Genomic DNA, 15,082 nt, shown 5'->3' on the forward strand with positions numbered 1-15,082 from the left:
CTTTTGATTAAATTCATTTTCACATAGTTCCTTTTGGCGTAATCACGCCTGATCGAAAAACAAATAAAAAAGATAAATTCAATTAAGAAATAAAAAAAAAAAAAAACTAAGGCGAATTCGAAATTCCCGATCGCGACCGAGCAACAATGTTGCCGGCAAGGCGGCAACCCGCCGATCAAGATCATCATTTAAAAGGCAACCAGAGCGCTGAGACTGGCGAGAGGGGGGCTCGGAGGGGGCGGGAGAGGAGAGGAGAGGAGCGAATGGCATGGCGTTTAGAGGCAGGATTTTTTAATTATATTCTTTCACATATTTATGAAGAGAGGCGGCGGCGAGGCGCACAGTGGATCGAGTCAATCGGAAAGGTCGGATTTGATTTACAAACTTTAAACGCGTATACCTTAGTGAATATGAAATGCTGATGTTGCAAAAGTAGTTCCATTGATTTTCTCGTAACATTTTCTTTAAAAAGTACCCCTTGAAATTAAAATTGTGACGAGATAAACGTAAAATTTTACGATCATTGTCATAAAATTTCATGTCCGATTTCTTCCGAGGACTCGTGCCTGTGTGCGGCGGCTCGGCGGTGCGGCACGGGCAGTACGGGTCGGACGCAGAGGCTGGTCTTCGAAATTTATCACCTTAGTTAAAGTGTTAGCGCCAGTGGATATTTTTCTCCGACAGGAACCCATGCCTGGTTCTTCCGGCTGCCAAGTTGGCCCCGCAAATCCCTCGCTTTTCTCGATCTCGTCGCATATCAGACTGAAAATGTCGAAGGGTAATGATAAAGTCAAGCGTGTCATCAAAGGTCACATTCGACATTTTAAAAGGGTCCGCACAGTAAAAAAAATTCGACTGAAAATGTCGAAGGTAAAATAAGAAATTGTTTATTGCGCAAAACTTTTTCAAATTCCAAACGGGACATTTGTTAGCATGCTTGATTTTATTTATTACCCTGTAATAACCTGTAATTACCTGTATAAAATCAAGCACGTTATCAAATGTCACATGTGACGTTTTAAAAAGTTTTGCACGGTAAAAAATGTTTGATTGACAATTTTGAAAGGCCATTATAAAATCAAGCACGTTAGCAAGTGACATTTGACATCGTAAAAGCTTTTACGCTGTATAAAGTTTCTGACTGAAAATGCCAAAGGGTAATAATAAAATCAAGCATGCTAACAAATGTCCCATTTGGAATTTAAGAAAGATTTGCGCAATAAACAATTTCTTAATTGAAATTCTGTGCCGGAGTTCATATATCGCTCAAAAATCCCGTTTGATACGTAAATAATACATCGGGCGAGTACCGAGCGATTATTAGATCTCAACTTTTTTGACCCAACTTGAAATCTTTGAGCCTATTTGCCTTGTTTGCCCAGCAAAAAAGTGTGGATCCAGTACTATTTTACTATCTTGTTACTTACGGAGTGACTTATACTATTACGGAGCGGAATCCACCCTTTTAGCGGTGTGTCATGCGCTTTTACGGTGATAGTTCCACTTTGCATGATTTGAAAGTGAAAACGTATTAAATCTACGAACTTTCCTCGTAATTTATTTTCCTAATGCTTCTCATATATTCTGACCGCCAAAATTTTGAATATCCTGTATTTTTTGTAATGCTGCAAATTTTGAAACTGAAAAGGGGAAAGTTCAATGCATGCATGTGTGTCCGTGCCCGGGAAAAGGACCACTCCATATTCAAGTGTAGCTTTATATATTTGCATCATAGCTAGATGATGGGTATAAGCAATACTTTCATGGCTACAGTTTAATGGCTTAAGCCTAAATTTAGGCTATACGTTTTCGGCAACAGGCGTGTCTATGGCTACCTCTTTAGAAAAGGTTATCAACACTCAAATCTATCTCATGCACAGTTGACCTATTCAAGTCCGGCCCGAAGCATTGATGACACGCTGAAAGTATTAAAATTTAAAAATTATTGACAAATGTCTTGGTAAAAAAGCTACAAAGCTATAGTAAGTTTACAGTTAAGATCAAAACTCCCCCTTCAAAATTGAGTAAACATTTCTGGACTGATAATCCCTTACACTTTATCATGTGTAATTTCACCCTATAGGGGCATATACTGATCCTCTTGAACTCTAATTATCTGTTTCAACTGAAAATCACAAACTCTGCTATTAAAAGTTCATAAAGGGGCGATCATTATCCGAAGTGGCTTCGGTTTGGCAACGCTGTAGCCGCAAGCCTCAACCTAGCACCTTGTCCTTTGAGACACATGCATCACAATCTCGATCAGACGTGTCGGCTTGTTAGATTTATAATCGAAGTTCGATAATTCGACACCCTTTCCGATTTATCGCATATTAAATGTTATGTTTGCATCGTCTAGCTCGATCATTTCGATACTTTCTCGTGAATCGATGAGAAAATGGGACCGAAGCGAACGTTTAGTCCTGACGTGTACTCCAAAAGTTGTCAATTTGCTCAAAATTCATTTAAACCTTCAATAGATCGTATTCGATACATCAAACGGCTAAGATTGTATCGATATCGATTGGTTCAAAATATAAACAATAAACATAGCCTCAAAAGTAAATTCAGAAATCTGAGAGAACGGGTCCTTTGTAACAGATTTTTTATTCTTTTGCGTACCTAATGCCAATTTAAAGTGAAATTGTTAGGAATTTTCTCATTTTCAGCTTTTCCAACTTAAATCCTTACAGTTTGGTTTGAGGTTATGTGCTATTGTTTTGAACCAAACGATACATCGAACCGTTATCGAATACGGTCTATTGTTTATGAGAAAAAATCGCATGGTATTGTGATTATAATATCCTAAATATTTGGCAATTTTCAACTCACGCGGCAATATTAAATCTCACCAAAACGTTTACTTAGCTTTCTGGAGTGCTGTATTTGAACGAAGTATGCGTACATCACAAAAATTTCTAATCGCTTTGATATAATATTTGTTGTAATTTTACCAGTCCATTGGTACAAATCACCTTAAACTGTGATAATAAGAATTCATTTGGTTAGTTGGTGAATGTGTATCACATCATAATCATGAAAGCTCATTTTTACATTTACATTTTGACCTGTCATTCTTAGCGAGAGTGAAGATTTTTTTATGATTCATTAAACAACACCCTCGTTTCTCTATGCTAAAATATTGAAACTTAATGAATCTGATGAATTTGAAAACTAAAAAAAATTTCAAACTAAACTTAGTTTTTTGGTTTTAAATTTTAAACTCACAAATCGTTTTTTGAGGGAATTTTTGTATAGCTTCAACCTACCAAGTTCAGGGCGAGTTGAAGGACTAAGTTGTGGGATTAAAGTTCAACTTTCCTCCCTCTGCGGGCAAATTGTGGGTTGGTCTGATCGATCGCCTGATCCTGGTCGATGCATCCCTATCTTACGAATGCTGTTTATCGATCAAGGTTGGATGACGATTAAACAATCCTGATGCAAACGGATATAAACGAATTTAATCGCTATTTAGAATGTACTGAAGAAAGATCTACGTCGAAAACTGAAATCACAAATTTTCAATCGAACTTGACAAAATCGCTTTCCTGAAATATTTACCTCCGCGCGGCGCTGAGCCACTTTTTCCGTGAACTGTCACGTAGAAATGTACTATTTTGCAGAGTCTCTCTACGGACAAGATAAATTGAAGAGGAAGGGAAAACGTAAGAGAGGCAGCGCGTATTTTAACTAAACGATTGAATAATCACTTAATCGCCTCCATCAGCTACCGTGTGGCAGCATGTGAGAACCGTCGTCGTTTCCTAGATGAACGAACATAACTCCATTCCAAGGTTGTAAAATTGACAAAAATATGTGTTTGGTTTTACAAAAAATATGACGTACAATATCTGTCTAAAATTGTGCTGATTTTTGCATGTAATTAAGGAAGAATTCAGTGTATTTTTCCGGTACAAATCATGGTACACCTGCTTCATAAAAACAAAATTAACGAGTGGAAATTTCGCAACATTGAATTGCAGTTACGTTTTTTCGTCTGGAGAACGAAGATTTTGTATCACTGTCACTGCATTTTGCATAATCAACGGCGCAGCATCGGATTCCTCAAGTACCAATGTCTCATTTGAATACCTGAATCGGCCGATACTCAAACCTGATGCGTTCGATATCTCGTGAACCCTGAGGTGCATAAGAGATCTCTAATTCCAGTTGCACCAGCCAATACACTTGCGAGGTTTGGACAGAAGAAAGGGGGGGGAGAGCAAGATAGAAAACAGTCGGGGAATAGACAAAGGGGACAAGGGGGGTCGAGAGGGGGTCAAGATTGCCCAGGAAAGGGAGAAAGTTCGTCCATCAAGAGCTTCGTGTGATACACCTACGCTTAATCAAGGGAATGCGAGCCCATTTATTTGTAAACATGTTTGACCGCTGTTGTCAGTGTCGGGTTTTGGATCGATATTTTTTCGAAAGGATCGATTTTTTTCGATTGATCGATTGCGATGGTGCTGAGCGGACGTGCTTCATCGCACGGAACTTTTTCGTTGCAAAGGGTGTAGGTTTGCGACGTGGTGACTGGTTGACTTTAGGAACACTGATTCGGTTGCAACTTTGTAGGTCGGTGTGGGTCAAGGAATCTTTTTTGGTATGCTCATGAACCCAGAGATTACCAAAAAATCATGTAAACATGGAGAGTCTCTTAAGCGGCATTTCAAGTATATTCATTATTTTATTTAGTTAATATGAAATGGAAAATTGAAAAAAAAGTGACATAACCTCATTTTCTTCGTCAACAGTGATTCTCCCTGCATTTTTAAGTTTAAGGACCACATTTCATCAACTTTTAAAGAATCATTATCCAATGTCCGAAAATACAATTTTTTAACCTGGTATTAACGATTGTACCTTTATTGTGTAATAGTTCTTCAAAATAAGTCTATCGAAGACAAAGTAAAAAACTATCGAATCAAACTCGAAAATTACGGATCAGCGCAATTGGATATTTTTCAGGTCGCAATTTTTTTAAGTTTGAGTGATATAGGTTGAATTAAATTTAATAGAATGATGTAAGTGTGCATTTTTTGGATATATAACCATTCGCGCCCACTGGTATGTTTGTTGCCTATGTGGCAAAATTGAAGGCGGTCCTTAAGTGGACTGCACTTGCCAATAGATTACGCATTGTCTGTTGGTTGTGACAAAGCTTACGATCTTCGTTGTCCTTCATTTCAGCACATTTGTTTTGATGGTGCCTTGTGCAATGTGCAGTCGCTCTTCACATTAGCCGCCTTTGTTATTGGTCAACAAACAGTTTGACACTGACTCTCAAGCTTAGGCAGGCACCATTCATGATATAAAGCTGAATCACTCAAATTCATCATTTTTTCCATGAATTTGCGTTGATAACTGATGGCGTGACCTAGTATTCGAAGGTGAAATTTTTATCAAGCATTAGCCTTGTAATTTCAGTCAATAATTCGGTTGCTTTGGCACCTCCCAGCTCCCTACGCCGTGCTATGTAAGATTTCATCGTGGCTTCCACTTCAACATCGTCTAAACCCTCTAAATTTGGCGGATCGAGCAAGGTGCCACCGCTTAAAATACTGATGAAGTTTGGTATAACGAATGAAACATAGTAGAAGGAATAAATTCCTTTCTTCCCAAGGTCCAGTTTCACTGCATCCAGAGGTGGCCGGAATGCGCAACAGTCATCCATCTGACGCGACACAGCACCTGGAAAATGAAAAAGGATAGAGGCTTTTATGTGGCATTCCAAATTTTGCACGATGTACAGGGTCAAATCTCTTTTCTTGAAATACAACTCAGAGAAGATAAGACAATTTCAAGTCAATTGCGGAGTTTTTAAGGGTTTGGAGGTAAAGACAACTTTGAAAGATTGAAGACTACCTGAAATTCCCCTTTAACGTGAGATTTTGATCTTTTTAAGTCCAAAGATGAATATAATTTTGATGATGAAAGATTTTGATCTTTTTGTTCAAGGATGAGTTCATCGTGAATAATCATCATTTGAGTAATGGTTCAAAAATTCGCAAAAATTAAGAAAAGCTATGATTTCCCCAAAATTTATGGCGGCGTATCTTCGACTGAGGACATTTGGAAAAAATAAAAATGGAGAAAACTATTTTTGACCTATAAACCACGATTCTGTAGTTTGACTGTTTAATCTGGGACATTCTGTATTCATGTCGATCTTTAAATTTGAAATGACTTTTTTTCCTTCTGTAATTTATTTGTAACAAGGCTCATTGTAACAAGGTATTCATTTGTAACTAGGCGTTGTTCAAAACTCAAAGAAAAACTTGTAATGATACTTGTAAACTTGTAAACAATGATAATTAGATCGAATTTAGTAAAAAGCAACCAGCCTGATTACAGTGTTGTGAGAATGTTAAATCTTTGTAACTTTATAAACAAATTCCCAGAATAGCAAATAGTATTTACTTCCCACCAAAAAATCGTTAATTTTAAAGAGAGACGATTGTGTAAATTTTAATACTGCCCTGGTAAAAATTGGCAGTAGAATCTGTGTTCCAAAAATACCATAGACTTACAGCCGACTGTAAGATTTCCAATAGCTTCTATAGCCGGCAAGACAATTTCTTATAGTCTTTTATAGCCGATGGCGATTAAGCAACAGCCTGACGATAAAGTGTATGCTATCCGTTACTAATTACGGATACTAGGACTTAGTGAGTTTTTGGACCACCGCTCTCTTTTTGGGCCGTAGTATCTTGATTTATTTTGCGAGGGAAGCTCCGTACTTTTGAAGGATGCCTGCCACTCCTAATATATTGGAGCGCCTTCAATTTCGTAGGATACTGTGCAATACCTCTGGTGTGAAATAGTGCTAGGGCCGTGGTATGCTGTGGCGCAGAGCGGCGGGCGGGCAGCCAGCGCGAAACGCGCATTGGCGCCTACAAACCTAACAGGGATACTTCACGCATTGCGCAGTGCGTGAAGTATCCCTGTTAGGTTTGTAGGCGCCAGTACGCCGCCGCTCCGCTTTGTGTTAGGCTCTAATATTTAATCTCGTGGAGTCAGCGTTGTTCAACTCATGACTTTGAAATGTTTGCACACTCTGTATGGATTATTCTCATTTTAATTGATGAAAACAAACATGTACTACCTAAAGGAAAATATAATGTGCGTTTTGTAAATATTATGGTGATACCGTACAATTTTGCGGATTTACAAAGCACACGAATTTTACACAATTTCGTGTAGCCTTTTATAGCCGATGGCGAAAAAACAACAGCCAGGTGATAAAGTGTAAAGCCCAGCGACAGGAATTATAGCCCGGCTGTTTAATTTTTTATCGCTTCGTGTAGCCCGGCCGTATGATTTTTTCCACTTTCTACAGCCAGCTATATGATTTTCTATCGCCTTCTTCAGTCGGCTATAAGAACTCCTATGGTATTTTGAAACGCAGCTCCTATCGCCAATTTTTACCAGGGTGCACATAATATTAAGTATTTTTAAAAGAAAAAAAGAAGTCGCACGATTTTGAGAACACTGTAGGTAATCGCGCTAGTTCTTTTTTGCTACGAAATAAAACTCGTACTTACTATAATATACATTTAGGAGGTCATTCCAGCGAGTATTAATCATCCCTGGAACAATACTGGAGAACAAGACGAGACTCGTGTCAATTGCCGGTGAACAGAGCCTAATCATAGCGAAGTCGTAGAACGCAACTTCGACGGGTTCACCTTCAGCATCATACTTGAACATCATATTATTTGGGTGGAAATCTCCATGGGCTACCACGGTCAAAGGCCCGGAGTCGACCACGTATCCATCCATCCGACCTCTGACAGTGTCTATATTAGCACGCAGTTTCGCCATCCCAGCCCGGTGCTTTGGGTCACCTTCCAGTGGTTCAACACCGCGGAGCATGCAATGTCTGAAAGCCTGCGAAAGAAATAAACGCTAAATTCAAAAAGGTATCTCCAGGTCCTCCGACGAGCTCTGTACGCCTTGAAGGAGCCACTCTAGAGGGATAAGAAATAGGGTCGTAATACTGCCCGGCTAAGGAAGAACGCAATATGAACTTTCAGACGTTGCCAGATTTACTTCAATAAAAACCGAGTTTACCGGGAAAATTGTTAATGTTTTTTTTTTCAATTTTTTCAAACAATTTCGTCTAAAATGTCTGAAAATTTAAAGGAAAAATACGCATAATCTTTCTCAAAAATACATATTTATCAATAGTCTCTAATTGTGAACACACACCAGATTCCAAATGAGTATTTTCCGATCGGTAGTTCATTAAGGGTTAAGAGGAGCAAAAACAAGGCCTTGTTTTCCCCGCAGTGTGAACCAGAAGACCTACCTCTTTTGTTGGAAATGCAAAATCCAGTGGAAAGCTCGATAATTTTAAGATTTGAGTCGATATTTCTTCAAATCCAATTGGATCGTCAAATTTACACATAAATGATAAGGCATGGTATTTCCCCAGTCGATCCAACACAAGTTCAATGTGCCTTTCGTTTAAAAAGTAAGGGTTTTCAGAAGGTTTGAAGCCGTCTTGCGCCAAATCTTTAAAAATTATGATATCCTCGTCAGGCTTTCGACCATTGGTTGCTTTGCCGCACACGAACTTTGGCAAACTCGTCGAAAGAAATCTCTCATTGTCGTATTTCTGGAACAAAGGCACGATTTTTGCGTAGAACAGTACTTCGTTATGAAACATAGCTAGTAAGTCTGCTGAGGGCTGCCTGAAAGAATGTACCAAAATATCAACTTTCACGATCGTAACACTTCAAAAACTCATGAATAACAAAGGACGATTAAAGTTACTCGTAAATGATAACACAGTTTCGAAATTTACGAAATGACGGAATTGAACTTCAGAGCAGATTGTCAAGTATAAATATTACAATAATTGAACTGCTTTTAGGTGCACTGTGTCATTTCATAAACCACACATGTGTTAATTGGTAAATGCTGCCCCATGAGTTCATAGGGCGTAGAATTCTCTCGAATTTATATAAATGGGTTCAAATCCCCTAATCGAAAAAGGAATAAAACCAATATTTAAAGTTCAATGCATTACACACATGCATACAGAACAATGCAATTTTCTCGTAAACATTTTTAATGGAAAGTAAGACTCTGTTGCGTCTTTATAGATATAAAAAAAAGAAAAAAAAATGCACGAGAGAGTACTAACCTGTTTTGAGTTTTTATAACCACAGATTGACTAAAGCGGCCTCCCGCTTGCCTTTCCAATGTTACTTCGCCGAAAATAATCTGAGAACAGAAGTTAATAATACCCTCTCGCTCATGAGTTTTGAAACCGACAAATTTCTGAACGTCATCGCCGAAACAACCAGAGCTCACTGCCTCAGGGAAAATGAACGCATTTAATCGTTCATGTAGATCCATGCTGCGTTCATGAAATTCTGTTGAAGGAAAATAACGTATGCGTTAAACAAATGAATTGGCGTTGCAAGGTATTTGATTTTTGTGACGTAATTTTGTCAAAAAAAAAAAGAAAGAAAAAATATCGAGTCTTTTGAAAAAAAATTGATTTCACTGACAAAACGATTTTTTTTTTTTTTTTTTTTTTTTTTTTTTTTTTTTTTTTTGTAAACCATTCCGAATCTCACCACCCAGAAAAAATATAAATCTACGTTTTTTGCGCCGGAAAAAGTGTCAGTTTGAGAGCTATGAGGAATAGGTATATCGTATTACCTTCTGTTCCAGGCTGCTATTTTGGCTGTCGTCAGTTAAAGTCCAAATCTATTAAATTCCAGATTTAAGAACTCGAACACTGGTCACTATAACCAGAATGGGCGAGGGTGCAAATTTGCTATACATTTGAACGATGCGGCTCTCGAACCCGTTCCTTTTATCCAGTGCTAAAATTATCACACATCTTACTTTTCTTTTGCAGTTCACGTGATTTTATTGGCTTGTCATTGGATGTGGATGAAATTACCGCAGTCTCTTGAATATTAATAATTTGACGCCCTACTTTCTCTCAAAGACAACAACCCAAGCAATTGCTGCCCCATATTTATTCCCTCCATGCCTCCCGTGGTCCCCCGTACCCCCAGGTATGAACAATTGAACAAGCATGTAAATTGTAAACATTGTAAACAACATTATAATCATTGTAATCTGTAAATATGGACCCTGTTCCAGTGTCCAAACTGAAAATAGGGCTGTGCTTAACCCACCAATCAGCATAATTATTCTTAATCTCTATACTAATCTGTAAATTTCTTAATATTGTAAAATAGGTGAAATTCTGAATAAAATCTAAAAAAAAAATAAAAAAAATTGAAAAAAATTCGATGGCGAATAAACTCATTGTCAAATAGTCAAAGTGTAGCGGTTTAACTCTAGACGCACCTACGTAAAAAAAGAAAAAAAAAACTTTCAAACGTTTGAACATAGTTTTTTTTAAAGTAGGATTGAAAATTAGTTTATGTTGTACAATTTTAAGAGTAGTTAGAAAACGTTCCAACTATACCGTTGGGAGAGTCTGTTCACAAATGCCTGATAAGCCATAGGCTCGTTATAAAATTTCGAGTCATGATGCTGTCAAAGTATAGAGCAGATTTTAATTAAATATATTTTCTCATAATTTACCAGAATACCACTCGATCTTTTAAAATACACAGACACGAAATACACGGACACTATTGACACAAACTATCAATACCGGGTACCGTGAGGACTAGCAAGTAACAAAGATTGTAAGGCATGCTCAAATTAAAACATACTCTCCGATGCTTCGCGCTTAGAATGAGGTAAAGCAAATGATGATAATAAACATATTTTATCAAGCTGTGAGTGATAAAAACAATCCACAGTGTTATTCAATTTTCAAAGATATCTCATTATCAGTTTTGTCGCATAAGTTGGAGAGAGGTTAACGTTTCATTCATGCAGACATTTTGTACGCTGTAGATATTAAAGGGCTGTATTTTACACCTCTTCAACAAAATTGCCCAGTCCGGAGAGTGTCTCACGGACTGGCTGGTTCAAATTCTGAAAAGTAAGCCGCCTTTAAATGCACTCCATACGCTAATTGAAGAATGTCCCCCATTGACCGACTTCTGATGAGTTATGCGCGAGATTCGAATGAAACTTAAAAATGTCAAAACATGTGCGTATTGCATATTCAAAAACTCGAGGCCTTCCCGTTGCATAAACACTAGACTGGTTGACTGTAGCGCCTTCATGCAACTATTCGTGTTCCATGGATGTGCGTGTTGCGTGTACAAAATTGAAGGCACTCTCGCGTTTCTCATTTCATCAGAGCAGCGCGAAACTCGTCAGTTGCAGCACTCTGACAACAGAGCACCGGAGTGGGGAGATTATTACCGGTCAGCGCCAGAGTGTCTAAGGCCGATAATCGAATCGGACATTCTTAAAAAAAAAAAAAAAAAAAAAAAAAAAAAAAAACCTTAAGCACCAAAAATGAAAACGAGAGAAAAACATTAAAAACTGTTAAAATCTACACGACTAAAATCGTAGATTTTATAATGATGTGATTTGATCATTCGTCACTTTATGATTTCCGAGTTTTGAGATTTAGATTAGGCCGAGTAAGTTTCACTCTTTTTCTCGAATTATAATTTGTGGCGCTTGAGTCTCTTTTAGAATAACCAATTCAAATCGTTGATTATCTCAACCACGGAGTATCTCGACCTAGGTTGCGGCGCCTTGATGCAACTATTCGCGTTTTCATGAGCGTGTTGCATGCTCAAAATTGAAGGCACTTTCTCCTCTGAAGAAATAACCAACTTCAGAAAAACCATTCTCCTCAACTAAACTGAAAACTAAACTTCTGAACTTAAATTCTCGAACAGCATTTTAAAGTTGCTGCAAAAAGGAGCAAAACCTAGTCTTTTCTTTCCGTTGCTCTCCTTGTTGGATTCCCGCGTTCCAGCATCCAGAAAATCTGCAAATCTTAACCACGCATATCAGTAGCGAGAAAATAAAAAACAAAAATCGTAGCAAAGCCCTTTTCCAATCTCAAATCTAGCATATAACGTGCGTATAACATCACAAGAATCAGCGCAGGAACGAATCGGTCAAGCCATAAAAGTTCCTCTCCATAAAAGCTCCGGAAAACCGCTTCCCTTCGGAGAGTTCCGAACTTCGATCCGCGAAGATTTATCCAGAAAAGATGTAAACTTGGGGGACCCGGACAAATTGCGGGAACCGACGCACGTCTCCCGCCGGGAGACGGAGGGGGTGGGGGGGCAGGGGGTCACCGTAGCCCGCCGCGTGCGAAGAAAACACCAGTCTGGGCCGAGTCAGACCGATTAGGGTGAAAACTCACCTCCGGTTGTAGCGCGAGCCGCAAAGCACCGCGAGGGGGGAGGGGCGCCGGCCGGGGGGCGGGTTGGGGGGTGGGGTGCAATGCACGGGCGGGAGGGGGAGTGTGTCTCTTCTCAGCTGATCGGCGTCGCGGTGCGGGCAACGCATGCCTGGTGGACCATGCTCAGACACAACTATGCCAGTGGCTAGTTCCAAGCGGTCTGTCGCCGGCATAGCACGTGCTCCCCGTGCCTCCGCGTTCCCCGCCCGACTCGCAGGTGCGAAACCGAAATCGGAACCGCGACCCCCCCGGAAACGCGGGTTTCGGCGTAGACATGCCCGGTGCTTCCGGCTCCCTGTGACCCCGTGACCCAGTGCGAGGCCCTCGTCTAAGATGGTCAGCGCGGCCGGCAACGAAAGGACGCTGAACAAGAAGAATCTCTACCCGTTCAACTTCGGGCTCATCAGCCCAAATTACAAAATCATCAATCCCAGGCCCGGCCCCGCGGAGAGGGACCAGAATTTCGACAAGCGGTCACTCCCCCACGGTTCGCATCACTAAGGGAACAGTATGTAGCGCTCCCTACGCTCGAATCCTCTCAAGCTACATGTAGGTCCCCCCGAGGTTTCGTTTTGTTTATTTTTTTTTTTATTTTCACCACTTTATTTATTTTTGTTTTCGGCAACCGCGTGCGTTCACTCCGAGGTGCATTATCGATGAAACGGAGGAAAAAAGAATACTTGATGTGCCTTTCTAGACCTAAACGTCGTTCCTAAGCAATAGTCGAAGGAAGTGGTGGATTTGAACCGCGTACCGAGTGGTGGATTCTGTGAATACTCGTGGATTCATTTTGTGACGACTGGGAGTGGTTTTGTGCCAGTTTTGTGATCGGCGGAAGTGCGTCGGACAGACGTTTTGGCGTGCGGTTTTGGCGTTGGTGAGTTTTGGCGGAGCCGGCGCGGCGACGGAGCCGTGCGGCGTGGCGTTGCGATGTGCCCCGGGAGCGGTTTTGATGAGATTGCTCAGGTTGATCAGGCTGATCAAGGCGATTGATCGAATCGGTCTGCGGCAGCATGTCGAGTGCCCCTAACCGGCGGGTTCGTCTGCTCCTTCTGATCGTCATCCTCGCCACCCTCTCCCGCGCCGCGAGCGCGAACCAGCCGCAAAGACACCACCGCAGCCAGCACAGCGCCCACGAAAAGCACCGCAATCAGCACGCACACGCTCAGAACAGCCACCGCGGCAACAGCCACCACAACAAAATCTCCCTCCGAAACTCCCGTCTCCACCAGGAGGAGATGCTTCTCGCCTCTCAGCTCGAGAGGGCTCCCGCTCTTCAAACCTACGAGCGCCTCGAGCAGCCGTCCGCCAAATCTATAGATCACGGTACGTACACTTATTTTTCATTTATTTAAAAAAAAGTTGTAATTTTTACGAAAAGGAGGCTTTCGTGGAGGGGGAGATCAGACGGTGTAACCTGCCCGATGATTTGTGGGAGGATCGATTCCGATGGCGATTTAGAGTCGCAGAGCACTCTAGTGCGCTGAGGTAGCGGCTCGATATGTATGTATGTATGTATGTAGGCTTTCGTGTAAAAAAAGTTGCCTTCTTTGGAAATCGTAAGGTTGCCGGCGGTCTGGATTCCGAGAAAATTCAGGGTATTTATAGAGACCTAGAGACTTTAGAGAAAATCAGGGGATTTAGAAGACAATTTCTGGCATTTTGCAAGCGGTACGTCCGGTTATTTTTATTTTATTATTTTTTTTTTTTTTTTTTTAACAAAAACAGTTGTAATTTTAACGAAAAGGAGGCTTTTGGGTCAAAAAAGTTGCCTTCTCTGGAAATCGTAGCGTTGCCGGCGATCTGGAAAACGTGGAAAGTCAGGGTGTTTACAATGACTTGGAGAGGTTAGGTATTGGAAAGTCAGGGAATTCAGGGGACAGTTCTTGGAATTTTGCAAGCAGCGTTTAGCATGAGTTAGAACAGTAATAAGCAGCATAGTTAATAGCATAAGTAAATTGAAAAGGGGGAAAAACCTGCGTGAAAATTTTTCACAAAGGTTAGGGATATTCAGGGATTTCAGGCAACAATTCCTGGGATTTTGCAAGTAGCATTTAGCACAAGTCGACGTAAATGAAAAAGGGTGAAAAAACCTGAGAGGAAGTTTTTTTTTAAAGTTCAGGGAAAGTCAGGGATATACAAGGAGACAATTCAGGAGACAAACAAGGAGCATAAGTCAGCGTAAATGGAAAAGGGGGAGAAAACCTAAGTGGAACCTTTTTTCAAAGGTTGTGAAAAACCAGGGATTTCGAAGATTTTGGGATCAGGGAAAAGCAAAAAAGTCAGGAAAAAGTCAGGGAGTGTTAAGGAACAGGGGAAAACAATTATGGAAATCCTGAAATTGAAGGGATGATAGAAATCAGTATAAAATTAAATCAGTCTACTACCTTGGTCTAAAGGTTGGCGTGTCCAACTCTAGGTCAGCCGGTCCTGCATGGGTTCGATCCCTGGTGGTGGCGACAAATTTTCACGGATACTAAATCAGATTTATCTCCTCCCTGATCCCTAATTATTTGAAAAGCCTAGACCAAGAATGTCGAATGTGTCCATATTTTTTAGTATCCTACCTTCACCCTGCTCACAAACTATAGGACTCATATCTCCCTCCGTTCCTAAGCTTCTGGAGCTAAACTTGCACAAAATCATCAGATTCTCTTACTTTATGCAATTGAAAAAATATCGTAAAGATGACAAATTAGACAAGTTTCCTCCCAAAGGGTAAGGTCCCTTTTCAGAAATCCAGTCGCACGTTGAGTATGTCAA

The 15,082-nt window shown here is 40.3% G+C and overlaps 2 protein-coding genes across 3 annotated transcripts in view; one reads left to right on the plus strand and one right to left on the minus strand.

Moving 5' to 3' along the window:
- Positions 1 to 201: 201 nt before the first annotated feature.
- Positions 202 to 11,324, minus strand: LOC109042950 (uncharacterized). 2 transcript variants are annotated; one of them, XM_019059935.2, is made up of 5 exons: positions 10,579 to 11,324; positions 9,152 to 9,383; positions 8,312 to 8,696; positions 7,545 to 7,890; positions 202 to 5,691 (listed from the first exon to the last, which is right to left on the minus strand). In XM_019059935.2, exons 2-5 carry the CDS (start codon positions 9,364 to 9,366, stop codon positions 5,378 to 5,380), a joined length of 1,260 nt encoding a protein of 419 aa, XP_018915480.2. In that variant the 5' UTR covers positions 9,367 to 9,383; positions 10,579 to 11,324; the 3' UTR covers positions 202 to 5,377. The 2 variants fall into 2 exon arrangements, with proteins under 2 accessions (XP_018915480.2, XP_018915481.2); XM_019059936.2 differs by lacking the exon at positions 10,579 to 11,324 and adding an exon at positions 10,460 to 10,555.
- A 1,126-nt stretch (positions 11,325 to 12,450) lies between these two features.
- Positions 12,451 to 15,082, plus strand: part of Actbeta (inhibin subunit beta) — a 151,985-nt gene continuing 149,353 nt past the window's right edge. Inside the window, exon 1 of the mRNA XM_019059934.2 lies at positions 12,451 to 13,645. Within this exon, the coding sequence (XP_018915479.2) occupies positions 13,333 to 13,645 (313 nt within the window). The 5' untranslated portion in view covers positions 12,451 to 13,332. The remainder of the gene's footprint in view (positions 13,646 to 15,082) is intronic.

This window comes from Bemisia tabaci, chromosome 6 (assembly GCF_918797505.1).
Source record: "Bemisia tabaci chromosome 6, PGI_BMITA_v3".
Lineage (NCBI taxonomy): Eukaryota > Metazoa > Arthropoda > Insecta > Hemiptera > Aleyrodidae > Bemisia > Bemisia tabaci.